This window comes from Kwoniella newhampshirensis, chromosome 6, assembly GCF_039105145.1.
Source record: "Kwoniella newhampshirensis strain CBS 13917 chromosome 6, whole genome shotgun sequence".
Lineage (NCBI taxonomy): Eukaryota > Fungi > Basidiomycota > Tremellomycetes > Tremellales > Cryptococcaceae > Kwoniella > Kwoniella newhampshirensis.
Window position 1 is genome coordinate 478110 of NC_089960.1, and position 27701 is coordinate 505810.

General features: G+C 50.9%; 7 protein-coding genes across 7 annotated transcripts; 4 read left to right on the forward strand and 3 right to left on the reverse strand.

The window, feature by feature from the left end:
- Positions 1-1510: 1510 nt before the first annotated feature.
- IAR55_003360 (uncharacterized protein) lies at positions 1511-4891 on the forward strand (the record flags this gene model as incomplete). The annotated part of the gene is made up of 6 exons (XM_066946467.1): positions 1511-1573; positions 1713-1807; positions 1881-2206; positions 2258-2328; positions 2392-2685; positions 2732-4891. The coding sequence occupies 6 exons, from the start codon at positions 1511-1513 to the stop codon at positions 4889-4891; spliced, it is 3009 nt and encodes a 1002-aa protein (XP_066802859.1).
- Positions 4892-7170: 2279 nt separating this feature from the next.
- IAR55_003361 (uncharacterized protein) lies at positions 7171-11081 on the reverse strand (the record flags this gene model as incomplete). Its single annotated transcript, XM_066946468.1, has 15 exons — positions 7171-7312; positions 7377-7420; positions 7485-7621; positions 7683-8115; positions 8168-8869; positions 8924-9063; positions 9112-9298; positions 9355-9771; positions 9827-9900; positions 9963-10023; positions 10078-10122; positions 10195-10426; positions 10492-10685; positions 10744-10974; positions 11052-11081. 15 exons carry the CDS (start codon positions 11079-11081, stop codon positions 7171-7173), a joined length of 3069 nt encoding a protein of 1022 aa, XP_066802860.1.
- Positions 11082-11589: 508 nt separating this feature from the next.
- On the forward strand, positions 11590-14714 carry IAR55_003362 (uncharacterized protein; the record flags this gene model as incomplete). The annotated part of the gene is made up of 10 exons (XM_066946469.1): positions 11590-11903; positions 11999-12031; positions 12086-12341; positions 12409-12705; positions 12767-12870; positions 12930-12965; positions 13016-13112; positions 13174-13598; positions 13648-13918; positions 13971-14714. 10 exons carry the CDS (start codon positions 11590-11592, stop codon positions 14712-14714), a joined length of 2577 nt encoding a protein of 858 aa, XP_066802861.1.
- A 299-nt stretch (positions 14715-15013) lies between these two features.
- IAR55_003363 (uncharacterized protein) lies at positions 15014-16009 on the reverse strand (the record flags this gene model as incomplete). The annotated part of the gene is made up of 3 exons (XM_066946470.1): positions 15014-15053; positions 15113-15678; positions 15821-16009. 3 exons carry the CDS (start codon positions 16007-16009, stop codon positions 15014-15016), a joined length of 795 nt encoding a protein of 264 aa, XP_066802862.1.
- Positions 16010-16306: 297 nt separating this feature from the next.
- Positions 16307-17491, forward strand: IAR55_003364 (uncharacterized protein; the record flags this gene model as incomplete). The annotated part of the gene is made up of 7 exons (XM_066946471.1): positions 16307-16393; positions 16462-16532; positions 16591-16706; positions 16760-16838; positions 16904-17145; positions 17227-17344; positions 17413-17491. The coding sequence occupies 7 exons, from the start codon at positions 16307-16309 to the stop codon at positions 17489-17491; spliced, it is 792 nt and encodes a 263-aa protein (XP_066802863.1).
- Positions 17492-18736: 1245 nt separating this feature from the next.
- Positions 18737-21622, forward strand: IAR55_003365 (uncharacterized protein; the record flags this gene model as incomplete). Its single annotated transcript, XM_066946472.1, has 15 exons — positions 18737-18933; positions 19010-19037; positions 19098-19144; positions 19219-19414; positions 19463-19514; positions 19571-20154; positions 20214-20321; positions 20384-20496; positions 20555-20598; positions 20652-20718; positions 20774-20796; positions 20849-21020; positions 21079-21143; positions 21197-21321; positions 21371-21622. 15 exons carry the CDS (start codon positions 18737-18739, stop codon positions 21620-21622), a joined length of 2073 nt encoding a protein of 690 aa, XP_066802864.1.
- Positions 21623-21970: 348 nt separating this feature from the next.
- On the reverse strand, positions 21971-24261 carry IAR55_003366 (uncharacterized protein; the record flags this gene model as incomplete). Its single annotated transcript, XM_066946473.1, has 2 exons — positions 21971-23066; positions 23129-24261. The coding sequence occupies 2 exons, from the start codon at positions 24259-24261 to the stop codon at positions 21971-21973; spliced, it is 2229 nt and encodes a 742-aa protein (XP_066802865.1).
- Between the last annotated feature and the right edge of the window lie 3440 nt (positions 24262-27701).

Below are 27701 nucleotides of genomic sequence, written 5' to 3' on the forward strand. Positions count from 1 at the left end.
ATGAAGTATGGGCTGATAGGTCATGCGCATAGGAATCGTTGGCGGGAAAGTCAATCTCAGCTTTGGCGCGTGTTTGACAGGATCATCAACAAGTCAATGAGAACGACGGGTACTTGGAATTGTTATTCCAAGTCTAAAATCTTTACGCAACTCATTCGCCAGGGCGAGTAGATTGGAATGTTCGAGAATTGATTGATCAACATCTCGCAACTGGTTGCCAATGAAAGATGAGGTGATCGTGAGATGAGTCTACCCGTATTCTCTTTTGTATGGTCTGTTCGGATCAGCGGTGGAGTTCTAGAATAACTAAGTTAGCTCTGACCGATATTATCTTGGTGGGTGATTCGGACAGGGCGCCAGATTCGACTTTCGGAAGACATTGTCAGAAGAGATGAAGTCTGAGCGAGTTGGACCACCGAAAGTCTGTCGAGCAAAGAGGTGGTCAGACAGAGAATTTCATAAGGTTGTTGAACGAGTTTAGGTGTTTAGGTGTGCGGATATCCGATCTGGCTTGAACTCATTGTAGATTGTGATAATTGGTTTTGTGTACACACCGGACAAGACTGATGAGTGAATGATAAAGATCATCTGTCAGTTAGTATCTGATGACGCGGTCGAGGTGATCGGTCAGTCAATGGAAGGAATGAAACGATCGTCCGAGCTGGAAAAGGGTGCGATGAGCCTGGTAGATAGGAATTTTTTTTTGGCAAGGCTTTCTGCCTGGTAAGTCTGGTAAATCACTGCATGGCAATCTTAGTAGGATCATGTCAAGGCTGACTGCGGCACAGTGCTGACATTGACCGTCGTTGTCATGAGATTGGGTCCCAACGCGGATTGTGGACTGGACTGAGTGCCGACAACGATACGTTACTGTATCCGAGTTTCGGTCATGCTCTGGCTGGGTCACGACGTCACCAGAGATGCGGCCGTTGTCTCAAAATCATATCTACAAGTCTCTCCGCGGCTCATGCTCCGATCGCACTCGTCGTTAGTCTTGCTATGCTAGGTCGAGCAACTAGTGGTGACTCGAACACAGCATTCTGATCGCATGCCAAGAGAGACCGAAAGCCAACAGAGAGCCCAAGAGATCGGCTCGCGTGCCTAACAACGCAACTCGGTCCCACGCGTCGCGTCTCTTGGTAGATGCATATGTGATGGTTGGTGACTGACTCCCATTGCTGTGTAAGATTGACGGATTGACAGATTGACGACAGCAGTCAGCAGTACTGCATGACAGCGCAACGTCTTGCACTTGCTTCGTCTTATCAGCGCTTGCACCACGACATCGAAAGCGATCCGCAACGCATCGTAGCAACAACTATCGTCGGATCACCCGTGCGACTCCTCCACGTTCGTGCTTTGAATTCCGATATCTTTTGGACCGTCCGGACAGATGTGCATCTTTTTCATGTCTATATAGTATCTTTTGACGTGAGTGCTCATGCAAACCACTGGTTGCTGCGGCTTCTACTGATTATCCTGCTTGACAGCTTTACGAACTCTCACGACAATGGGCAGCACGGCTATAGAACCCAAGGAGCTTGGCACGTTGATCGTGGTGGTTGGAAAAGCGGTGAGTGGCTGATCACTTCTCATCGGATTTCGTAGCTGGGCATCGGCATACAAGTGGGAGAGGCGGCGGGGAGGGGGGAGAGAGAGGGAGGCGAGATGCATATGGCGCTATGAATTCGTGCTGATGTATGGGAACGCAGAAAAACCTTCCTAACAAATCTCGGTTCGGCAAGCAAGATCCGTTCTGTACCGTTGCTGTAGGTGAGGAAAAGCAGCGCACCAAGCCTATCAAGCGGTAAATTTTCTGCCTCTTCTCCTACCCCGAGGGACCAAGAGACCCAGTTGATGAGCTTCGTCATGTTTCACAGAGGCGGACAGCACCCAGAATGGGACGAAGAGCTCCGTTTCGCCATTTTCGAAGATCTGGATGACGTTCTCGTTCGATCCGAATCACAACCCGATTCTCTCACTTCTTCTTTGAATGGCGCTCCCCCACCTCTGCCGAAAGACACACCAGCAGGCGTCATAACCTCTGCAGCGTTGGCGAGCAAGAGCAGGAAGGGACCGCTGGGAAAAAAGGGAGGGTTGAAAAGCATGAGAGTGGCTTGTTATGCCGATGATCCAAAAGAACCGGAATTGATCGGAGAGTGTGTGATCAACATTGAGGAAGCTCTGAAGAAAGGGGAGGTCGATGGTGGGTCATTGACTCCAATCACTATCCGTATATGCTAATGCTTTGTCTTAGAATGGTACGAGTTCACACACAAGGAGAAATACAGCGGGGAGATATATCTCGAGATGACCTTCTACTCGAACGTGCGTCCCTTACCTCCAAGCCACACACACTGTCGCCTTCCCAACTGAACCTTCGTTCCACAGGATGCGCCTCCGGTCAGACGCAATGTGCCTCGGCCTGCGATACACAATAGCTATGGCAGTACTGGCGCTTTCACGGCTAGTCCTTCCTCGACTCTTTCATCCTTAGCGAGCAAGACTAGACTGCCGGGAGCGCTAAATGCATCAGGAAGCGTGTCCGGACTTAGCCTTTACATTCCCCCCTACGTCCAAGCGCAACAGGGTGAAAGTGCCCTCCCTCCAGCCCAGGTGCCTCCGTCCAATAGCTTTGCCGAGCTAGGTCTTCCACCAGATCATCGCTTAAATCACACCCTACCGGTGAGTTCGTCGCAGTGTTGAACCGATTGACGCTGACTCGTCAAAGCAACCTGGACAGCCGGCTTATCCGCCTGGTCAGTCACCCAATCAGGCTCTCCTCGGCTCACAAGCGTCCATCGATGCTCTGACAAGACCGATGTCATCGATGTCACTGGGGACGTCATTTTCAAGTCGACCTCTTTCGTCTACTCCGGCGCCCAGCTCGCAGTCGAGCGTTGGACATGCGTACGGTGCTCATCGACATTCTGTTGGAGGTCATTCGGAAGCTCCGTGGGGTCCAATACTATCGCAGTCTCAACCGGTCCCGGCACCCACACCACATCCTCGCCCTATGTCGACGAGTGATGCGATTGCGTGGGACCAAGGGCAACATTCAGATGTGGAACGACTACGAGCTGCTGCGACACCTGTGCCTCGGCCGTCCTCTGGACAGGGATACATTTCACATCCTGGTCCCTCGTATACTCCTGTGCCGCGGCATTCTTACCAGTCTACGGACAGTCGAGCTCCCTCGCCTATTCCTCCCTCGCTGCGACCAGCCGGTCCTCCACACCCTACCCTTCAGCATCACCCATATTCGGCGGCGCCTGAAATTCCCATCTCTTACCCGAACCCATCGCCCACACCTGCACCACCGCCTCCTTCTGCATCAGAGCCTCCCATCAGCCCGTCGACATTGGCGCATTACCAGCTGCCGACCTCCTCATTCAGTAGTCTCACTCAACCTGTGGCCGATCTACGCAGAGCTTCCAGCCCTGGTCCAGGCTTACACCCTGCCCACTCAGGCGGCTCGTACCAGCCACACAATCATACCATTTCGGCTCCCCAGCGGGCTTACGATGCGACACCGTTGAGAAGCAACAGCTATCCTGTCAGTCAAGACTATCAGCAAATGCCGCCGGTACCGGGGCATTCTCAGCCGACCTATGGATCGACTTACCCTCCACAGCAGCAATCCCAACCGAATCACCAACCTCTGCCACATCAAAATCATCACGCCTACTCTCAGGCAAGCCAACCTCCCGTCCGCCAACCTTCGCCAGCTCCGCCTCAACCTCTAGGAGCCGATGAAGGATATGTGCCTTGGTACCAGCAAACTCAGTCTGCTCGACCGCCATCGCAGCCGCCATACAGACAAGACGAATACGGTCAGCCATCGCAACGGCCTCAATACGGTTCACAGCTTCCACCTTCGCATTATACCTCAACACCTGCGCCCCCACCTCCCGTGCCGGAACGTCGCCCAGGGCAGCAGCCTCCGCCTCCGCCGAAACCCCAAGCCGTAGGCTATTATCCTTCAGACGAGCTGTACGCCCAGCACAGGCAGGATACAGGAACACCACAACTGAATGGCTGGCACCCTAATCATCAAAGCAGGCCGTCTTATGACAGTGGTGTCGTGCCCTACGGGAGTCAGCATTTTACCGCTTCGGCTGGACAACCGTCGTCATCGACCTTTTCGCCCCCACCACATCAATACCAAGCTCCTTACCAACCTGCACCATCTCCTCCTCGCCAGCAAAGCTGGCAAACGTCGTCGCAAGCATCAAATTACGGAGGACCTCAGAATGGTCATGGGCAGCCCACATCTTCACAACTTCCACCACTGCCGAATCATGGTTCCTCCAACTACTATGATTCGGCTCCTCCACATACTCAAGATGCGTACCATAGAGCGGCAACCCCGCAGCCCCCCACAAACCCTTATCGACAATCCCCCTCGCCCCAACCTCCTGTCCAGAATCCCTATCAACGCTCAGCATCTCCACAACCTGGATACGATCGTGGTCCGTCGCCGCAACCTCCTTTGCCGATGCATAGCTATCAGCCAGCACATTCAAAGGATCCTTGGCAACAACAACAAAAACAACAGCAGCAGCAGCAGCAATTCACTGGACCTGACCTATCTCATTCTCCGCTGCCCGATCCGTATCGTGCACCTTCGCCCTCGCCATTGCATCAAACAAGTTCAGGCACAGGAGTAGCAAAGGGAGATTGGAAGTCATATATGGCTAGCTTGGGGACTGGCGGTCATGTCGGTGCAGGCGGAAGTATGCCCAATCGAACGCCTAGTCCACAGCCTCCGCCTAAAGATCAAGGACAATGGTTCACTCCTCCACCCAGCCTACCAGCATCGATAGCACCCCCAGAAGGATGGAGAAGTACTTTGCCTGCGCAAACGGATGGGCACGCGTGGCGAGGCTGAGGGAACAAGGCAAACGCTGACGGGGGTTGGAAAGCGACGGTGACGAGGAGATTGACTAGTTGGACGACGTTGAATCTGGTAGACGATCAAGAGGTTTATCTAAGTTGATTCGAAAGTACGACTTGGTTTTAGTCATGCACTGTATATGCAAAGCTCAACTGCGGACCATTACCATTTTGGATACCTTGCGTAATGCTCAAGTTGTAATGTACCACATCACTAACCTTACTCATCGATGTGAAAGTATAGAATTGGAAAGACTATGTAACTTATGCGAAGTCTGGAATAAAACTCTCACCCGTATCGGCGGCCAGCTCCAATACGTTCCCAGGGGGAAAAACCTCGTTTTCAACGAGTAAAAAAATAACCCCCTGCCAGTAAGAGAAACCATGACTTCAATTGCCGTGAAGCGAAAGGTACAAACGAAAGTAGAAAGAAGAAAGAGCGAAATGACAGGAGGAGCGGAGAGGCGGAAGGGGTAGGGTTAGTGAGAAGGGCACCCACTTACCCACCCACCCGTGAGTAGTAACTAGAAGTTTTGAGTCCCACCCACCCTCAACCCCACCGCTATGATTTCGTTTCGTTTCGTTTCGTTTTCTTTCGGGTCGGCTGCACCTGTTGCTGCTCTCCTCCTTACCGTTTGATGACCACACCCTTGACTGGAGCCAGTAGTCAAGGACGCCCCCTTGGGTGAGACTCATCTCACCGACTCTCTGAATGTGGCTTTGCAATCACGATAGATGCGGATCGATGAGCTCACCGATGGTGAAGGTCCTGTACCAAAGGTGAAGGAGGTAGAGCACTCGGTTCAACGAGATGGCTTACGCGCGAGTCTTCCTGTACACCGACACGATTTGATGACTCGGTGACTTGATGGCTTGATGGCTTGAAGTCCTTCTCGGTTTGGTGAGTATCAATCAACGGTCCCGTCCGCGGTCAGTTCAGACTTGGGTGGCATGCTCTAATCGTGAGAGATCAATCACCTAAGCACACTCGAAAGATTGAAGGGGGTGATGATGAGGAGCGAGTTGAGGATCAAAGGAGCGAGGGCAACATGAAGAAGGAGAGTCAAGTGTAAGAGGTAATGAAGAGGAGTCGATACGCCAGACAACAGGTTAGAGGAGACACGAAGAGTGGAGCGAGCACAAGGTGAAGGAGGTGGTGGCAGGAAGGACGAGTTGGAAAAAGTGGTGGCAAACCAGTCAGAGAACGAAAGGAACGTGCAAATGGAGAGTGAATGAGAACGAGACGTTTATAGGATGAGGGGATGAATTGAAGGAAGCTGAAAAGAGCAGAATGAAGCGGAATAAGGTGAGGAGAAGTGGTGGCAACCGTCCATCAAATGGAAAATGATGGCGAAAGAGTCAAGCGTAGAAACCGATGGGACGAGAATGTGGACTGTGCGCCAATGTGGATTGAACTCACCAAATCTTGACTTGTTGCGTGGTGAAGCTTGTGGAACGGGCGAGTAAAGCCTGTTTTGAAGGACTTGATGGCGAATATCCGTAGAGAAGCGAATGAAGAGAAAAAGATAGATAAATTGGGGATGTGGGACGATATTTATATCAGCGAGGTCCGACTCACTCATGGGCAGTCTGGGACTGAGCGAGGATTGCGACTGGTCGACGACGTGGTCTTATTGTTCCTGTAACAACGGGCGCACAGAATGAAGTCAGTAGTCAAAGCGTATGAAACTGAACGACAACTCGGGCGTTGCTGTCGTCGAGAGCCCCAAATCCGGAACAATAAAGGATGGTTTGGGAAGTGATCGAACTTGTTTTGCAGGGACAAAAGCGGCGTGAGAAGACGTCTAGTCCGATCCCCCGTTTTTTCTTGTTCCGCCCCGTCTTGATCGGTGCTTTCCATTGGCTGTTGTTCTGTCAGTCGGAATACGACAGAGGAGAGTCAGTATGATTGAGGATCAGCAAATTCGCAAAGAAGCTGGAATGTGTGCCACTACTGTCTTCGATTGGGTCCGCGAGAGGGGTTGGTTCTTCGGTTGTCCTGATTATTTGCACGATGCCCACGTCGGGATCGATCGGCTCCGGGGCATAATAAGAGTGATTGTCTGCCGAGACGTGAAAGACAATGCGTTGACGACATTGAGTTGATCGAGTGACTAAAGCGATCGAAGTAAAGTCGGCAATAGCTGTGTCTGCGGGCGCCACATAGTTCCTGCACGCGATCAATGCATGAAATATCCCTGGTCAAACTGCACAGCACACAAACAAAACTCCATCCCCATCGTTTCACTTCCTAATCCGGTCATATACACACGTCTACAGCGAAGCGGCAGAGTCGAGGTTCAAGGGTTTACTTGTCAACCTCAAGATCTCCGCAGAAACATCCTCGTTCGTACTTCTCACGGTCAGTCGACACAGCTTGGCTTCGCGATTGGGTTCTACACGGCCCAGTATACCGCTGTATGGAAATATCATAGGTCAGAATGAAGTCATATGCTTCCGAACGCACAACGACAACTTACACTTTTCCTGTCGAAGACATGTGAAGTACCCCAGCAAAGACAATCTAAAAGTGATCAAATTTCACGTCAGAGCTTTCATCCGTGGCGGCGATTCATTGCACTGCTCACATTCTCAGGTTTGGGATCGATATTAGGCAAAACCGACAACCTGTTTCCTGCCACAATTCGATTGTTTCTTGAGATATCAACAGCACCAGTAGATAAGAGCTTGATGGGGAAGATGAGCTGAGCTTCTCTTGGTGGACCTGTATGTTTTCGATCACTCCGCATCAGCACACATATTCTTTTACCGAGATTCTCACTTACCGCCGATAATCTTCCATCTCTCAAAGAACGGTCCAGACTCCAATTCCACACTTTCCACGAACTTTGTCAAAAAGACTGGCAGCTTCAGGACTAACATCTTTGGTTCTTCGTCTCCTACCAACCAGCTCAATCTCAATACCGGTGTGGACATCTCGCCCCCGAAGTAGTCTTTACATTCTATGTGTATCATTTCTTGAATCTGGGCTTTGCCCGCTATTTCGTGAACCGGCGCATCGTGGAAAGCCACGCTGAGAGCTGATGATATAGGATTGTCAATACTGGCGAAGAAAGAATTGAATGGCGTGTCAACTTTGTTGCCGAAGAAGAGGGCCAAGCGACCCAGGTGACCATGGTATTCCGCTTTGACACCGATCTGAATCTGAGCGTTCTCGTACAGTACTCCTTCGTTATAGTAGCTGAGTCGCTCATGCCACTAAGCAATGATCGTTAGCTGGTGTTATCGTCCCGCCATCACCATGACTGACCTTTTCAATGTTTTCTCCCACTGTTAGAGGTGCGACAAGAGTCGGGTTCACCCCTCCCAGAGTCGCAGTATGTACTAAGCCATTGCCGTTGATATGCGGTGCCGGGTTCGACATCAATATAGGGGCAGCAGGCGTTTGTAATTGGGCTAAGTCCGCGCTGGGGCCATTTGGTAGTAACGGCTCATCTTGAACGGTACTGCCCGAAAGATCCAGCTCAGCCAAAGAAGACATGATATCCTCCGCTGGACCGGTGGTTGTTGTTCCCATCATCGTGTCAACATTCTGACTCATCGATCGCTGTGGTACAGAAGGTTCTGGTGGTGTAGGAACGGCCTCTCTTGAAGCCGCTATTGCACTTGACGCGCTCGCCATGATTGTTGCTGAATCTCCTGTACCCTTTCTGAAGTTCTTGAATCTCTCCACCTCCCTTCCCTTGTTGTCGTCCTTGTGTCCGATGACCCAAGTCCTTTTGTCCTGCGATTTCTCTCCCTTGCTGTGCAGTCGACTGACGAGTGCTGACTCCCGTTCTGGGAAGACCGGCATCTCATCACACATTGTCGCAAGAAGCTCATCTCCGTCTTCTCGACGTGATAAAGCGAGGTATTCGCATGCTCGTTGTTGTAGTTCAGCGTCGAGAACATGGGTGTAGCGTTCGAAGATGTTGATAAGGTGTTCCTTGATTTCAGGGAAGAGGTTCACCCACTACAAGGCGGTCAAGTCAGTCAATCGGCTATACCACTCACACGTCGCACACACCTTGATATATGTGGTGAGAAGGAGCGCTCTTGTAGGCGCTGTGCATAGATTGACTTTCGAGTGTAGAGCTTGGAATTGTTCAATTGGGCTACAACCTTCCTCATTCGCGATGAGGTGCCCAAACTCTCCCAGGATGTAGCCTGGCAAGGAATCAACATCAACAATGGAGGCGGAATCAAAGCACTCACCTCCTACTCTAATCATATTTTCATGACAAGTTGTCGCTTGCAGATGCCGGTAGACCGCTGCCGCTGCATACAACTGCACATCCTCGTTGTTGGTGACTAGCTGGACAACTCGATACCATACTTCCGCTCCAACATGGTCACCCGCAGCGGAAATGAGCTGCAGGATGGTGTCGACATACCACTCATACTGCACAGCACAAGGTCAGGCACAATTGTAGTCGAAGTTATGTATGTTCAACTTACTTCCGTGGCAAAACGCTCCGTCAGAATGGCGATCTTCAGAACCATCTCCTCTCTCAGGTTATAATCAGCGACCTGCAAATATCGCACCAATTCGCCGACGATGACCTTGGAATTTGAGGTGTCGCACATCGAGTATAGCAGATCCAGCGCCCGTCTTCTTACAGAAATGTCTCGATCTTTCAAGCCTTGTATGATCACGTTCTGATGCTTCTTGACTGCTTGGAGAGAGCTGGAAGTTGCAGCGAGATGAGCCATAGCGTCAAGCCCGAGATATCGAACATTGGTCTCTTTGGCCATGATGAAGCGCCCGAGAAGAATGGATGCGTTTTGGACGACAGTGGATTCCGGGTCGATGTGTATGGCAAGGTTGATAGCCTCAAACAGCACGGAGTTCTGGGCGTTATTGTGCTGTACATTCTGTGAAATACGAGTCAACAATAACGGTCTCGGTTGGCACACATGTTGTACATACTCGTGGTGTTTCCTGGGACGAGTCGATGATAGCTTGGAGTATTCCGTTGATCATGTCAATGACTTCGGGATTATCTGAGGACACTTTGTCAGAAAGGGCCCCACTGAGATCTCTGCTGGTTGTTGCGTCGACTCACCTGGTGGAGGGTAATATTGCAGCAAGCGGAGCAGTTTGATTTGCAGCCATGGATTCGGCACCTGCGGCGAGAGCATTAGCTTTTTGCAGCATATCGTACCAGTTGAGCTACTCACTTTATAGTATACATATTCCGGAGGATAGTCTCCGTCAAACACAATCTGCGTTCCCGTCAGTAACCAACCAGAGCCAGGCAGACCCAGGCAAATGTCGAGGATCGACAGCAGACATACCTTGTCTAGCCGATTTACAGCTTTCTGATAACATCCACTGAAGGCCTCCAGATCGGCCTGAGCCATGGTCGTTATCACGGTCACAACAGTCATCACAACTCCGGGATCATGATCGTCCATCATTCTGACAATTCTCTCAGCCCATTCAGATATGGGGATGACAGTGGGGTGTTTTCGGTACAGACGAAGGAGCGTGAGAGCTGCCTTTTTCTTCACGAACGTGGTTGACGTCCTACGGGGTTTTCACAACCATATAAGCTTCGTCATTGAATTCAGAAACATATGTAGGCTACTCACGCGCTGATCATCGCTCGATAGACAGCCTCAGCTAATGACTCGGCCATCTCCTTCCCTCCTAATGTTGCTATCGCATGTAATGCCAAACAGTTATTGATCTCGTTATGATCTTCCAAATCCTTTCGGAACGAATTGATTACCAGTCGTACCAAGTCCGAGTTCTCATGCATGAGGAGTGTCAGAGCGAGGTATCCCTACTTCGAATATCAGTCGTGGTCTGTTGGCCAGGAAAGCGGAAACAATACCACTTACAATCTGCTTTTCGCTATATTTTGAACTGCTGATCAGGTTGACCGCTTCCATATGACCGACGTCGACCTTGTAGCCCAGGATATAAGTGAAGACGACTTTGGCGAGATACTTCTTCTTCTGATATCCGTCGAGTTGACCATCCTTGAACTTTTGTCGAATGTGAGCCATCTCTCGGTTCACTCGCTTCTCCTCTAGTTCTCGAACACGACATGCTCGAAGGTCCGAGATGTACTGCGGAACGAGGGATCAGTATGGTACATGCCAAGCACTGACATCGTTTAGTACCCTGGACAGGCTTTTGCACTCACTTGGGTCAACCCCCTCATAGAGGTGGCCATGGTGCTGACGTCGTCCTCGAGCCTCAATGGCAACAACAAACAGAAGCGTTACAGGCTGCAAAAGACGCTCAGGCGATCGTCGCCGTGTTGGACAGGAGCTTTGGGATCGAACGTATCTGTAGAGCAAGTGGAGATCTGTTCGTAGGTGATAGCAATCAGCTGAATCCAATCTGAACAACAATAGAGCGCGTAAACCATAGAAGAGAGACACCGAAGAGAGACGCCAGAGCCGAGCACGGGGCACCTTACATAACAGCTTGACCGGACACAAAAATACACGTCATCCTTGGACTACACCCCCCTCTCATATCGCTCGGATCCGATCCATGTCAATCAAAGTGACAGGTCAGCTACACATCGAAAGCACATCCTCGCTCTATACAGACAAGATCCTCTCTCAAAGTCTTCTCGCTTTTCCTTCCCTTCGCCCCACCAACCACGCATCTCGTCTCGTCGGTACTGCGACATCGTCTCCTGCCTGTACCCCGACCAGCTACCACAAAACATCATGTCGCGCCGAAACTTCAATACTAACCTATCCAACTCCAACCCGAAACCCTCCACTTCGAGCACGACTACCAGCTCTAAACGCAAGAACTCGATATCCACGGGACCTACCATCACTCCTCCCGATCCTGACCATGCGATACTCCACGTGCCCACTCATACTTCCGAGGAGAAGCAAGCGATCCTGTCGCAAAAGAGCGGGTCCAGTTCTGGTGAAGCTGGAACTCCCGCAGAGGTCGATGAGGATGTTTGTTTCATTTGCGCTGAGCCTATCACCTTCTGGAGCGTAGGAGTGTGTGGACATAGGACCTGCCAGTGAGTGACAATATTTCGAGAACTCCTACCCTCGCCTGGATCTCATCGACAATGGTTTGCAAATTGGGTCGTTGCTGACGTGATATCTCCTGTAGCGTTTGTGCCGTCCGGTTACGCACGTTCTACAAGTAGGTTATCAGTTGGGTGTCTTTGTGGTGACATGGTGGCTCACGACTGAACAGGAAAACCGACTGTACTTTCTGCAAAACACCACTCCCTTCTCTCCTCTTCTCACGATCACCAGAAACACCCTTCCCTGCCGAATGTCATGTCACGCCATCACCACCCCAAGTCATCGCGAAGGCCCATGACAATGCTGATAAGTTGCCCAAGGGCGAGAGATGGGATAAGGGGTTGGTTATGCCTGGGACATTGGATGTTGGAGCGTTTCCTTTCGGTGACGAGATCCTAGGTGTTGTCTTTGAGGACGAGGATATGGTCAGTGACAGCTGGGGTTGGCACCAATCGTCGTCAAGGGTCCAAGCTGATACTTCGCTGAGAATAGATGGAAGCGACCCTTTTACTTCTCCGGTATAACTGCCCCTACCAAGACTGTCCCTTTCAGGCAGCCAATTGGGTCTCGTTGGAAAGACATACATTGTCGACTCACGGTCTTGTCATCTGCACCCTCTGTCGCTCTCAATTATCCAGATTCGCCCATGAGCAAGTCTTGTATCCACCGCACCTGCTCCCTCTTCACGACCCTTCGAAAGTCAAAAGGGGCCAAAGACCCCCGAGACCTCGTGGTGACAAGGAGATCGAGCTCGTCAAAAGCTGGGAAGCCCCCCACCCTCTTTGCGAGGTAAATTTCAGCATCAGGCCCTTTCATTGTCTTCTTAATCCTGATCTTCCTGACCTTACAGTTCTGTCATCAAGCTTTCTTCGGCCCTGACGAGCTGTTTAAGCATATGAGACATGAGCACGAGGAATGTCACGTTTGTAGAGAAAAAGGCGACAAGGATGTTTAGTAAGTTCCATGCCCAAGTCCACCACCTACCTTGCCGGACTAACTTTGGCCTCCATCAGCTTCCAAAACTACCTGAAGCTCGAACAGCATTTCAAGTGAGCTAGGTTGGTTACTGCTTCTGCCCTGTGCGCTGACAGTGCAATAGTCAAGACCACTTCCCCTGCACCCAGCCATCTTGCCTGGAGAAGAAATTTGTGGTGTTCCCCACAGATCTCGATCTGCGAGCGCATATGGTATCCGAGGTGCGTTAGCCCCCTTATGCGCTTGTACTGGTGGCGTTGACATCTGTTGTCCATTTCCTAGCACTCGGAGCAGATGAGTGCTCGTGATCGAGCCCAAGCACGACAGCTTCCGGTTGACTTCTCGGACACCTCACGTCGTTCAGGTTCGTCTCGTCAAAATCAAGGACAATCTGCTCGTGGATTTAGTCTGGCGCAACCGTTTAATCCTAATGGTCAGGCCGGACCTTCACGTATCCGGGATGTGCCATCGCATCAACAGCTAGACCAGCCTTCTTTGACGCCTGCTCAAGTCGCTCAACAACAAAGACAAGTCAAAGCTGACCGACAAGAAGAGTCCAGAAGACGGAAGGGCTTTGCTACCGGATTAACTCGGCCTGCTGAGTTGTCCAGTGCACCATCGCAGATTCAGTCGTCTGCCGAGGCAGACGCGACCAGCGGCAGCGGATTCCTCACGCTGAGAGAAGACGTCGACGATGCTACTGCTACGTGAGCGTTCATACTTGTCGTTGGCTCGGAAAGTGTTTGCTAATGATAGCTATAGACGTCATGCTGAATTGCTCTCTCGCGTCGCTATGCTCACGTCCGATTCTACTGTCAAGCTCTCTTCGTTCCGATCTGCGGTAAGGCAATTCAAGAACAACGAGTCCGGAGCCAAGGACCTGCTTGATACTTTGTTCCACGTTTTCGACCGGGACGTGGACACAACAGCCGGAATCATCCGAGAGGTGGCAAGTCTATTCAACGGCGAGGGCGAGGCAGACAAGCAAAATGCCATTCTCGAGGCGCTGAATGCTTTCCGTGTTGAGGTGAGCTTCACCCAGAGGAGTCATTCAATGAGCTGACACTACAAACCCGCAGCAACGAGATCAATTCCCTTCGCTCGGAGGCAATACGCCGACCGGTCTTGGATCTAACTATGCCGGGATTGCTTCTGGCAAGATATTGAATGCGAAGCGAGCCACTCAGACAGGCGGTGCTCGACATTCTCGTTCAGTCTGGGATCGGGTGGAAGCTGCCGCCGCTTCTCAACCCATCAACAAACCAACCAGAGCTAACCCGAATGGCAGGTTCGTTCCTGGCTCAGGACTACCTTTGCGTTCCAATGCAGCATTTCCGAGCCTCGCCGCTGGACCTTCTACCTCGCATGGCGGATCGTCCAGATCGACGCATCACTCCACCCCTTGGGTCGGCGGTGGTGCCGGATCATCGTCGAAATCGCCTACAGCTCTCACTGGTCCTATCATACGATCTGTGAATTACCCCGTGGCAGCACCAAGTAAAGCGAAACCTCTCAATAACTCCGCTTTCCCCAGTCTCCCGAGCAGTGCTACGAAACCCGCGACAACTGCTGCGGAGAGGAAGGCTTTGTTTACCAAACCCACAGCGAGAGATGAGAGCATCAAAAGAATATTGAGCCCCGGACCCTCTCCTGCACCTGTGAGCAACGGTTGGGGAGAAGTGACGAATGGAATGGAAGCAATGAGCCTGGGAGGTGGTCAAGCGCATGATTGCGAAGGGTCAGCGGCGCCAGTCAAAGGCGGTGGTGGCAAGAAGAAGGGGAAGGGAAAGCAGCTTTTGTTCAGCGTCAGCGCCAGGCCTTAGGGGCGACTAAATTGGATGACGCCGAAGGGACGGTTTGTCGTAGTGACAAATGGTGTAGAAGTGCGGAAACAGAAGTGTTGGAGCCACATAGCAACGCAGAGCTGCGCCGTCACCATGATGTGTCGAGAAGCACATCAGTGGAACATGCATTTCGCGTGACCAAAGCCCTAGAAAGGTCATTGCTTCGGTACTTTGCCATGACTTCACTCCAACGATGAGTCTAAAGCATCAACTTACACATTACAACAGATTAGCGATTATGATTTTCGATAGCCTTGCAACTATGAGCTTGAGTCCCGCTATTCCGGCAGTAGCGTCGGGGCTACGAGCGGCTCTGGCCTAGAAAAGGTAATATGATCAACTTTGGCTTGAGTCGTACAAACTTCATTCAAACTCACCTGAGAGCAAACACCACTTTCTTTCTCACGACGCCTACCACCTCGTAGTGTCTCGTCCTCTCTTTCTCGCCTTTATATCTTAATTTAGCCTCAGCCTTAGCCTTCACCTTCTTCATCTTCTCCTTATCCAATTTCAACCTCTTTCTCTTCCTACTCTCCTCCTCGTCCTCTTCATCTTCTGCTTCGGTATATGGCAGACTTGATTGAGGTGGACTGGAACCTTGTTCCAGATCCGATGAATAGTCCTTTGGCGTAGAAGCAGGATTCCGAGATATCGGAGACGACGAGTCTTGTAGTGATCGTATTTTCGTGTTGACGGGTGTGGAAGGGAACAGGTCCAAATCCGGATTAGGTTCAAATAACGGTTTATCTTCCTCGTCGTCGTCCTCTTCTGAGCTGCCATTTGAAGTTCCTGATTCTTCCTCCGATGCGTGACCTTCCAACGCTAGGGCTTTCGACGAAGATGGGTTCCCTACCACACGACGGATCACTGCGTAGGGTTTTTGGAGGTTGACAAACTTGCCATGGAGGAGATGATGTTCGCCGAGATGTAAGGTTGGTCTCTCCTAGAGTCACCAACGTATTTATTTGTCAGTCATGCACAATGAAGTCAAGTTCAGACAATTGGTTGGATGTTGATATCGAAAACTACACCCAAGAACGGGGCTGTTCAAGGTGTGTGTACGAGGAGGATAGAGACCCACTCACAGGCCGATCAAGTCCTATCACTCCCAGAACACCATTCGACTTGTCCCCTTCGTACGTCAATGAACCTTGCAGCTCGACGATTACGAGATCACCGCCCAGCTGGACAAGAGGTGGAGGTGAACTCGACGAAGAGGTGCCAGCGGAGGGTTGGGCAAAGTGATGTGGGTGAAGCGGGAGGTGTATACGCATGATATCGGCGTTGTCGCTGGGGGCGAGGAGAGTGAGATAGAGACCAGACGAACTAACGTCCTGAAGATGACCCGCTCGTAATGATGGATCAGATCTCCAGAACGCGTCTCTCTCTCAGCCGCGAAGAAAACCTACTTACCCACGATCGTCTTTCTTGCTGAGCATCTGGGTCGACCACGTGTAAATACGTATCTAGATCTAAAAGATCGTTTCAACAACCTCTCCCCCTCAAAAATCGTCTCAACTGTTGTCATTCTTCATCTCTGATCCAACATTATCGCTGGAAATCTGCACAAAATGTCCTCCGAGAACGAAACCCCGCGATCTGTACTTCCCTATCCTCCTATCAAGAAGGAATCTAAATTTGTCGTTCTTTCGGATTGGGTATGTTCAGCTGTCTACTTCCTCTTCTAGTTGACCAAAAGGCACTTGCTGATGGTGTCTTTGCTTAGGATGGAACGATCACTGATAGAGACTCGAACGACTGGCTGGTGGACAACCTTGGTTTCGGATTCGAGAAGCGGTGGGTGCTCTCCGTGCTGCTCACGAAGCTTTTGTAAATTGATTGGGACGATCTATAGCCGAGCACTCAACGTCGAGACCCTCGAAGGACGGATTGGATTCAGAGATTCTTTCCGAGAGATGCTGGAATCGATCGATCATCCTTTCGACTACTGTAAGGAACAATTGAAGCAGAGTGAGTCGCATGGAGACTAGATCAGGGCTCATGGCTGACGCTGCTATCGTTAGACATCAAGCTTGATCCTGGATTCGAAAAGTTCTACACTTGGTGCAAGGCAAATGGTGTGCCCGTCGTTATCGTTTCCAGGTAAGTCGTCGGTAACAATCCCTGTCACAGAGAAATCTTAGACCACAGCTGATCCATTGACATAGCGGAATGGCTCCCAATATTCGAGCAGTGTTATCTACCCTTCTTCCCGGTCCCGACGCCGAAGAGATCGACATCATCGCCAACGAAGTCGAGTTCACCGACCCTGAGAAGAAGGGCGACAAGTGGGAGATCGTCTACAGACATCCAGATAGTGGATTCGGTCATGACAAATCCCAGGCTATCTTACCGTACAGGGATCTACCCCATCGACCAACCTTGTTTTTCTGTGGTGATGGAGTGTCAGGTGTGTGCGAGTCCTCAGCAAGCTACGGGACAATGTGACGGATGCAGAGCGACTTGTGACTGACCCACTCCTATCGTTCAGACCTGTCCGCTGCCAAACACGCCGATTTGCTCTTCACCAAAGTCATGGCCAACGGTCATTCAGATCTCAAGACCTTCTGCGAAAGAGAACAAATTCCCCACGTCCCCTTCACAGACTTGTACGTGCAGTACAGCTATATTGTGTTCAAACACAAAGAAAGTCACTGATAGCTGTATCCCAATTCAGCAACAAGGTCCTCGAAAGAGTTCAAGAGGTTGTAGCTGGCAAATCCGTCGAGACTGTCCTCAAGGAAGAGGGTAACTAGACGGCCAAAAGACTCAACACCACCTTCAAGAACGGTATCAGTGTTGTCCACAACCTTGGGTGAACCGATAGATGATAGACGTGTAGCATGCATAAACACAGCCTGGAATTCACCCATGTCTGGTTTGAAACGTAGGAAAGAGGTTTTTGATCCGAAATCAATCCATAGTCTGTAAACTTCGCGGCCCGATCACAAAACATACGACACGACTCCACTTTTCGATTTGAACAAGTATCTCGCCCCCTATTTCACCTCTTACCAGCAGGCCCCAAGCGTCAAATGAAGGATCACACGTTGGCGAAACGATAGTCACTCAGCTTGACCATACCCTTCAAGCTTCCAGTTGGTGGGTGATCCCGAGGGAACAAAAGTTCATCCGATGTCATCTGCAGGGAGACATCAAAGTTGTCTTTTGCTGACTTCTCTGCGACTGACACCCATCCTACGTCTTTCACTGTGGCCAAGAAACGTGGCTGAAGACTCTGTACGCTGCCAATACCCACCTGCTCCTTGTCATGTCTTTCCATGACGACGTCTTTGACAAATTTTCGTGTCGGATCTCTGAGATGTTTGGAGATACGATCCCAGTTGTACAAGTTTGCCGGGTGCCGGAATCGAGTGGCAGGCAGGTCAGTCGGGCCGTGGTGGGACGAAAGAGCGGTCTCGGTGGGCAACCTGGAGGGCTCATTCTTCCATCGGTCAAGTTGACTCAAAGCTTTCACTGCCGATTCGAATACGGCGTGTAATCTCTCTGTGATCTTTTGCACAGCCTGCAACTCCTCAGCAGCCAACGCCTTCGCAAAAGCTGCGTCTTCCCAGTCCGCACCTGTCAGTCTGTCGGTCCGACAATGGCTGTTATGCCTGGTGAATCTCGGCGAGATGGGTCTTCGTATTGAGTCGTGCACAACTAGCCCTTGCCAAAATAATCGTCTTCATCAGAGGATCGCAGAGAAGGGGTGAGAGTATAGACCGAGATAATGTAGGATCTTTCTGTACGAAGTTTGGAAGACACACTCACGCAAATACGAGAGATACTACCAAGTTGCTTTCAGCTGCTGAAACCCGGATCGATTACGTAATCTCGGTAAACCCGGATTACTGCGTGAGACCGGTTGCATCAACCATGGGCCATGGGACGTCAGCGACTATTATAATATACCCCAGCGCTTGGTACATCTTCACACTTATCCTTTGTCTCTCTTTATCTCAGTGACGTCTGGCCAACTCATCTCATACCCCTTCGCCATGGCGTGTCTGATCCCAGGCCCACGAAAGGCTGTCGAGAGAGGTACACCGAAATATGGCCCGATCGCCCTTCCATCAGATTCAGAGAAAGCAACTCTACTCGAACCTCCACCATACCAAATCATCGACAACGATGAGCTTCAGGTCAGATTGAGGGACCTGAGAAAGGAGGTCGATGTTGCGAAATTAAATTACTAGTATGTAGCCATCCCCCTTGCACAGTGATTCTCTCTTGTGAATTGTCAACCTTGTCGCTGATGGGTGGCAACTCAGCGTCGTGCCCAGCGAAGATGAACATCAGGTGGGTCGGACAGCGCCTCAAAGAGTGACAAGCTCGGTGTACTCATCCTTCATTCTGTAGTCCGAAGAAGTTGGTCCTTCTGAGCAAAGACGAGCCTTCATCTCTGGGTAGGTCCTTCCTCACTAGCCTTTAGTATTTGTCCCCATCATTGTGGTCTCACCCTTATCGACTTGCCACACAGCTTCACCGGTAGCGCCGGAACCGCAATCATCCCCTGTACCTCCTCCTCCTCACCAGCACTCCTCTTCGCCGACTCAAGATACTGGATCCAAGCCGGACAACAGATTCCGGAGGGGTGGGAAGTAGTACGCGTGGGCGCAGGTGGAGGCAGCGGCGAGGACGATGTCATCGGTGGCTGGATTGAATGGGTGATCAAGGTGAGCTGGCCAGAGATTGCAATACGACAGTTGCTGACATCGAGCCAGAGCGCTGAAGATGGATCAAGAGTCGGTATCGATCCCAAACTTCTCTCGCTTGGTGAGTGATGTTCAAATGTAGAAAGCGACACGGTACTAATTGGCACATGCAATCAGAGCTCGCTCGATCCATAGAAGGACGTCTCACCGATACTGGCTCGTCCACCAAACTCGTGCCGGTCTCGGCCAATCTTGTGGATCGCATTCACGCTCCACAATCTCGTTCTCTTGGTCCTCTCATCCCTCACCCCATGGCCTTTGCTGGGGAAGACACGCCGTCGAAACTCGCGCGTGTGAGGTCAGCCCTCTCTGATCAATTTGCTTCGAGTACCGCTTCCAACGTCAAGACGAGAACCGAATGGCTCTACCTCCTACCTGCACTCCCTAGTGTCGCGTGGCTGTTGAACTACCGATGCCCAGCCGACATCCCGTTTTGCCCTGTGGCTTATGCTTATTTGGCTCTCACAGCCGACAAGTGTATCATCTTCGTAGACGAGAGGAAAGTCGAGGACGGGGAGCTGAGAGAAAGATGGGACAGTGAAGGGGTGGAGATCAAACCTTACGGAGTGGAAGAGGTTGGAAAATTTGTGATGGAATTCACAGCAGAGCTGAAAGGGCAAGGCGATGAGGAGGTCAAGGTGAAAACGAGAGTACTGGCCGCCAGGGAATGTAGCTGGGCTTTGGGAGAGGCTTGTTTACCAGTAAGTCCGCACAGAGATACCTAATTCGGAGCTGAGCTGACAGATTTCCAACACCTCAGTCTCCCATTGAGAGCATTCCCTGCCCTGTCGACAAAATTAAGGGTGTCAAAAACCCCGTGGAACAACAGGGCTTCAGAAACGCGTACCTTAGAGATGGCAGGGCGATGGTGGGTCTATTACACCTTTCACATGCTCGGCTGGCTGGCATGTACTGATTGCAAGATCATAGGTTCGATGGATGGCCTGGCTCGAGAAGACTATACTCAAGGAGGAGAGAAAAGTAGGGGAATGGGCAGCGGCTCAAACTCTCACACGATACAGAGCGAAAGAAGAACTGTTCGCGTGAGTGGATGAGGAGTCTGCACTATTGGCACCTTGCTAAGCAGACGATGGTGAACAGAGGATTGGCTTACGCAGACATATCTGGTTCTGGGCCAAACGGTGGTGCGTAACTCTCGCATCCTCCGCCCGCTGCTCGGGCTGACGTCTGGTACCAGCTTTACCCCACTATGCTCCTCAACGAGGCAAAGATCGTCTGATCGACTTGGAGACTCCATACGTTATGTGAGTCAGCTGATCTGCACTCACATGAGTTGATAGGGGCTGACATTCCTCGCAGCGACTCGGGGGCACAGTATCTCGGTGATGATCTTCCCTAGGGACATGAGGGACGTGTTGGCTGATTTTGATCCAGACGGAACAATCGATACCACGCGAACCCTTTTCCTCGGCAAAGATGCGTCGCCTGACATCAAACGAGCGTACACCAGGGTGCTCCAAGGACATGTAGCTGTCAGCACTGCTGTCTTCCCGCGAGGCATGACCTCAAGTAGTTTAACAATACTGGCGAAGACACGATTCTTTGAGTAGGTCTTGAAGATAGTGTGCGCCAAGTAAACATAGCTGACGGCACTCCTCTCGAAGAGATGGGCTCGAATTTGGCCACGGGATAGGGCATGGCGTCGGATCATATCTCGGCGTGCATGAGGGTGAGTATCAAGATCTTGACCTCAGCCCAAAGCCTGATCATAGTATGCTACAGGTCCAGGATACTCGGGAGTGGGATCATTCGTGCCAGGACACGTCACAACTATCGAGCCGGGGTATTACAAAGAAGGCGAGTGGGGCATGCGGATTGAGTCTCTACTATTGTGCATACCTGTTGACGTGAGTCAGATATACGGATCGGCGAATGAACTCCTCCCCTTCTGACAAGCGCAATCAGACCATGTATGACACCACCGGCCACTTCTTGACGTGGGAAAGAATCACTCAAGTGCCGATCCAAACGCGTCTCATAGATTGGTCTCTGTTGTCCAAGACTGAGATGAGGTGGTTGAATGACCATAACAAGAGGGTCGAAGATGCTCTGATGCCCCTCCTTCAGGCTGACGAGGATGGAGATGCAAGGGATTGGTTGAAGAAGATCTGTAAGCCACATAAGATTTGGCCGTGGTCCGGGGTATGAGCGATTATAGTATGGTAGGGAGCCTCGTGGATGCATATCATGTGAAACGTCACTCTGTTATAGCGTTAGGGATCGATCCAACTGTATTCCGGGAAGCGAACCAATCTCTCGCAGGCCGTGGATATCCACTTCGTATACTTGTACTGACATTGCATAGCACTATCAAAAACAATAATACTATATAACACACAGCAAGATCTCTCTATCTTTCATTCCCACAAGCAGATGGGTGGGATACGATTGTAAGTTACACAACAAGTTTCCGAAGCTTAACTAGTTAATTGAGATCCTGACGAAAAATGTCCATAATTGTCTTCATACTGACTTCATCCGTTTCCCTATAATCTTCTACTCGTCACTTCTTGATCTCTTTGACCTCAACCTGTCCTCTTCATCGACCATATCAACCGTGACTCTCGCCGCAGCGGCCTCTTCTTCCCTCTTCCTTTTACTTTGACTCCCCGAAGGTGCCACACCCGTCAAGAGCTTCTCCGCATCATCACTCGTGAAATTGATGAAAGTCGTTTCACCCCAAGAGAAACCACCGCCACCGCCATTGGCAGGTGTGACCTTTCTCTTCCCGGATGGTGATCTGACTTTACTCGGTGTAGTGCGATTGGGTGATAGTTGACTGCTGGAAGCTTTTCGAGAGGCTTTGGAGGGTGAAGGAAGTCGTGCGATGGGTCGAGATGTAGGTGCGGTCGTTCCAGGGTGAGGGGGAGGGTGTACTCGATGAGTGGGAACTGGTGCTCCGGTGAAGTAGTATTGAGCAGGAGGAGGGTGAACAGTGACAAGAGGAGTGCTCGTCAGGACTGGCATAGTGCCTGTCTGAGCAGAAGGTCCTTCCCATCCCATGATGGCTTGCGGTCGTCGAGCTCCTGCTGTCGGCTGCATCACAGATGCTTCCGCCATGCCCACTCGCTTCATGGCATTTCGTTGCCTGATTACTTGACGTTGAGCTTCCTCGTTGGCTTCTTGCATTTGGACAATGGCTTGAGCCCGCGCGAGATGCGCTGGCAAGCCTGTGGAACCAGGGAGCGACGAAGGGTAGACGGATCCCATGGACTTCTTACTCGTAGGAAGAGGGTTCGTTCCAGCTCGTTGCATCGGAATCGGTTGAGACTGAGCTGCTGACAAGCTGGAGGGAAAGGTGGCAGATTGAGGAGTAGGAGGGAACGGAGATGGGACGTATGTAGACATAGCTGGAGGATGGATTTGAACAGTAAGGTTGTGGGACACGGCACGCTTGCTGGAGGCGGGGGAGGGCGACAAAGGGGTCGATCGAAGGAAGTTCGAATGACCGACTGGGGCGTATGATGGAGAGGGATCAGAAGTATAGAGGGGCTGAGGTCCGGGCGGGCCTGATGGAATTTGCTGAGGTGCATAAGAGAACAGATCGCGAGGTGGAGCGTGACGCGAGGGAACATAACCTTCAGAAGAGAGACTGTGAGGCCAGGGTAAGAGTCAGTTAGGAACTCGTTGAGCTGGTAAGAATCGGTCACTCACCTCTTCATCATCATGTCCGCCATCGGTACGCTCAACATCCCCCGTCCTTCTCCGCCATTCAGGCCCGGAGCGGTAGATGGTCTACTCGATTCTTCGTCCGTACCATTGGTGCCCATGACAGCCATGGGGTCGATCGTAAAGGGTGCCACTGTTTGAGGCAAGTTGTGCTGTGAGGAGAAGTCAAATTGACCCAGACCTATGACGTCCGGCGCCGAGGCCTGAGGAAGCCAATTTGACATTGAGGAGCTGGAAGCTGGAGGGATGAAGGAGGGATCCAGCGGATTGTGTGAGAGGGGTTGAGTCATCTCAATCGAGTCCGTCGGGCCTTCCTCCTTGAAAGCAGCGAAGATGGTTCCATCCGCAGGGGCAGCTTCGCCTAGTCCATAATCTCCAAACACCCAATCGAAATCATCCACTAATTTCTCTTCCGTCGCATCACTGATATTGGCAGGAGGTAGTAGAGATCCTTGACCCTCGGTAAAATCCGCACCGCTGAACCATTGTGATCCGGTGCTCGTCATTTGATCTTCCTCCCTCAAAGCAGGCATAGACGAGATTGGCTTGATCGTGCGGGGTCGACGATTGGTGTTGAGTACAGGATTGGAAGCTATTCGATGAGCGGGGCGAACAGGAGTAGGAGGCGTGTAGCTTGAACCACTGATTGAAGGGGTAGCTTGATCCCAAGCGAAACCGGTCTGAGATGCCGGGACGTAGAACTCGTTGCCGCTGACACCGAAGGCAAAGGTATCGGAAGCGAGTTTCTGGTTGGCAGACGGGGTCACGGGGCTTTCCCAAGTGTCTGAAGAGCTGGTTGATCTTTGAGTGTAGGTCTGAGCCTGACTATCTCGAGGACCAAAGCTGGCAGCCTTTGATGGTGCGACGAAAATTCCAACTTCTGCTTCTGCTGGTGTCGATGGTTCGAACGCACAGTTAACTATCTCGAATGGATCAGAAGGAGCAGGTGATGAAGAGTCGGACACGGAGTTGGCTGGAGGTTGTTTTGAGTCTGACAGAGAGAGGTCGTCCCAATTTGATGGAAGATCGGAAAAGGAGGAGAAGGTGAGGAAGGAGTTGGGGTCATATTGGGTGGAGGGATCGAAGAGATAGGCGTCGGGCTCAAAGAAGGATGCCATGGTGGCGAGGGAGCTGGTGCTTGTAGATGAGAAGATAGGAAGAGTGATTATAAGTTTTGTTGAGGTCGAACCGGCGACTGGGCTTGCTGTCCAGCCAAAGAAGACTAGCTTCCGGTCTGGATGAGATGTGTGTGTAGCCTTTCGAGCTAGGCTGAAGCGTGTGATAAAAGTCGGATGGCACAGCCAGTAGAGGATCAAGGTGATTATAATGTAGGGAGTGAGAAGAAGATGATGATGATGATGATGATGATGATGATGATGATGATGATGATGATGAGCGAAGGTGAAGGAATGTAATGTCAGTGATCCAGTTTACGTGGGCAAAAGGTATGAGCGGCTCACGATTTGGTCTCAGACCAAAGATTGACACAGTCTACGCTGCAGGATTCTGAGCTAGTGCGATCCGATGAGACGTATATACGAGGTGACTGTTCGGAGTGAGGTGAACGATCTTGCAAAGAAAGTTTACTTGTTTTTCTCGTCGGACAACCTCGAAATCGCCGTACTGAGGCTGATGGTGGGAAGCTGACCCTGAGGTTGGAAGGAGGCCTGTATGGTGCGATCTACGCCCAAGCAGATTATAGTGTGATCGAACGGACTAGGACAGGGAAGCAGGATGTTTATCTGCAGATGAGGTGAAGGAGGATGTTCCCTCAAGGAAGAGGTTGGGTGAAGAAATGTGGTGGTGGTGCAAGATGTTTGTGCCTGAGGAGAGCAAAGTCAGTCGGGCGAGACGGTGGCGAAGGTGGAGGCTGTTTTCTCTCACTCTACTATAGATTATATTCACTTTGGACCATCCGATGGACCGCTTCGAGCTGACGACGAGCTATCAGTCGATGAGATACGTCGTCTGACGGGCAATCGATCTGGAAAAGGGGGCGACGGATTAAAGTGTGGCTATGGTAATACCAAGTCGTAATGTTGGGAGAGATGGCTGGTTGTGTTTTGTGAAAAGTGGAGGAGGGATGGTTTGTATGTCGGCGGTTGTAGGAACCCTCACAGAGGTAAAGAGTAGAGTATCGATCTTGACAAGGAATTCAGGTGGGACAGCAGATGAACCACCCGTTGACTCGTCTCCAGCCAGCTCTTTATGCTTGTCTGACGGCGAGGGTTCTCCTTGCCCGGGACCACTCGATGTGTTGGATGAAAGGTCGTTCAAAGGTGTATATCTCGTTGGTCTCCCTCCGTTATTCCGGTGGTTGCTTTCTTCGGCCAGACGGGGTGTGTATATATGTACCGATGAGTGAAGAAAAAACAGAAGATGATCGGGCAGGTCATACAGATATAAAGCTTTACTGTTTATTTGCATCGCTCCGATACCATCGATGTGTGTGGTTCGTGTACGATTGGTCAATGTGATCTGGACGACCTTACTGCTTGGGTCCGTCCGCCTGAAAGCCGAGGTACTCCAACTGACGTCTCTGCGCTGGCTCCCAGATGCCTAAAAAAAAGGAGAGAGCGAGAGTCCAGAGCCCAAACTGTTGGATATGTCTCTCGGCTCTCCTCATCCCCTCTGTAGATGTGGATACGCCTTTCTCTCCATCGTCAGCAAAACCCCCTTCACCCAAATAACACATCCTCGATGTTCCGGAACCTTAGTCGCTTTATTTTACCCTTTTTCTTTTCACTCAGCCGTTTTTCCCTGACTTTCCGATCCGTTTCCTTTTCTTTTTTTGATCCCTACGTATCCCTTCCGATCTATGGACGCTAAAAACGTTAAATCCCCCATCCTTCTCCTACAGGCCGTCCGCCATCGCCATCATCTTGCAGGAGACATTGCCATGCCGATCCATGTCTGCTACTACTACTACTACTACTACTACTACTACTACTACTACTACTACTACTACTACTACTACTACTACTACTACTACTACTACTACTATTACTACTCACTCGCCGCCTTCTCGTTATCTACCATCGAAAAGTGACGCCACTCCATCATTGTCTCCTGAACTTCCGTTCCGATGCAGCGATACGTAAGCCGTGAGCCGTGATCCATACCGTAGCGTATCCGTGACCTCGTGATGGTACGGAACTTTAAGCTAGATGCGATTGAGTGCATTTGTGTTGGGACGATGTAGCACCGGCTATCATGAATGACTCGATGCTCCTGCCCAAGGACGACGCAGATCATAGACATGAAACGCCTGGGAGGTCATCCATCCATCATTTGGTGTAAGAGCTTGTACTCTATATCGCTCATGCTTTGTATGAATACATTAACCACATCAGGCAGAAAATCGACATGATCACCACGGGGGCTCGAGCAGTGTAGCAGTGCAGATCGACGGTGGAGGACAACATCGGAATGGAAAAAGCGCCAAGTCTCATTTCATCTGAGACAAGAGAGGAAAAAAAAAAGAAAAAAAGAGTCAACCGTCAAAATATGTTATGCATTGTCTACTCTCGTCATGCCCCGTGCGAGGGGGGTCGACTTCCGGGCCGTCCCTGTATTCCAGCTGAAGCCCCTATGCACGGGGTGTTTATCTTGACTGGTTCTCGCTTTCAAGTGCCTACACGGACCAAAAGCTGAGTCGGATTACAGAGCACGAGCACAAACGCTCTTCTTGGTTACCCGCTCTTCTCCCCCCCCTTGGGCCCCCCATCACACAAACACACCAACCTCGGGTTTGCCGTACCTTGGCAAAGTACTTCCTCCGTCCTGTCTATCACGAGTGACACACACACGTTCGACAGCCCTGAGCCAGCTACAATCATCAGAACATGCTTTCAGAGCGGCGCCTTGTGGGATTGACAGCGAGCCGAGCAATGCTAATGGGAACAAAATCGAGACAGCGACGTCATTTGCCTTCATGTTAGCCTAGTCTACGACCCAACGTCGATCTAGTTACAAACCCAACCGGCACTACAGTACTTGAAACAGCTAGTCCCATTTGTTCGCCGTGCACGTTCTATCTCCACCTGGTATCTACAGTACTAGTAGTGGAAGCAGTCTACTCGCAGACCAGTGAGAACATTAGAACAGTGAGAAGTTTTATAGTTTTGGATTCGGCGTTCACAATTACCCTGCAGGGAGGAGTCCGGCATGTCTCACTTTTATACTGTAGATGAATTATGTAGGTCTCTCTTTTCCTTTTCCTTTTCCTTTTCCTTCTCCTTCTGAACGAGCTAGTCTTTTTGCCATAGAAGAGAGCGATGGATCGGGGATAGTACCATCGTGAGATTAGTGGCACCTGTTTGTCCGTTTTGACGTCGACGTCGACGTTTGATTAAGATGAGGATTAGATGATCGACGGTGAACAGGAAATGTCTCACCTCGCGAGATTATGATTGACAAACGAAAGATAAATGAGATTGTTTTCCAAGACATGATATGATGCAGTGGTCTCATATTACTATCAGTCATAACTGATCTCTCCGGATACAAGGAACAATAATGACTAAAGAACGTGGAGAGGGGTCAATACTTTCCCGTG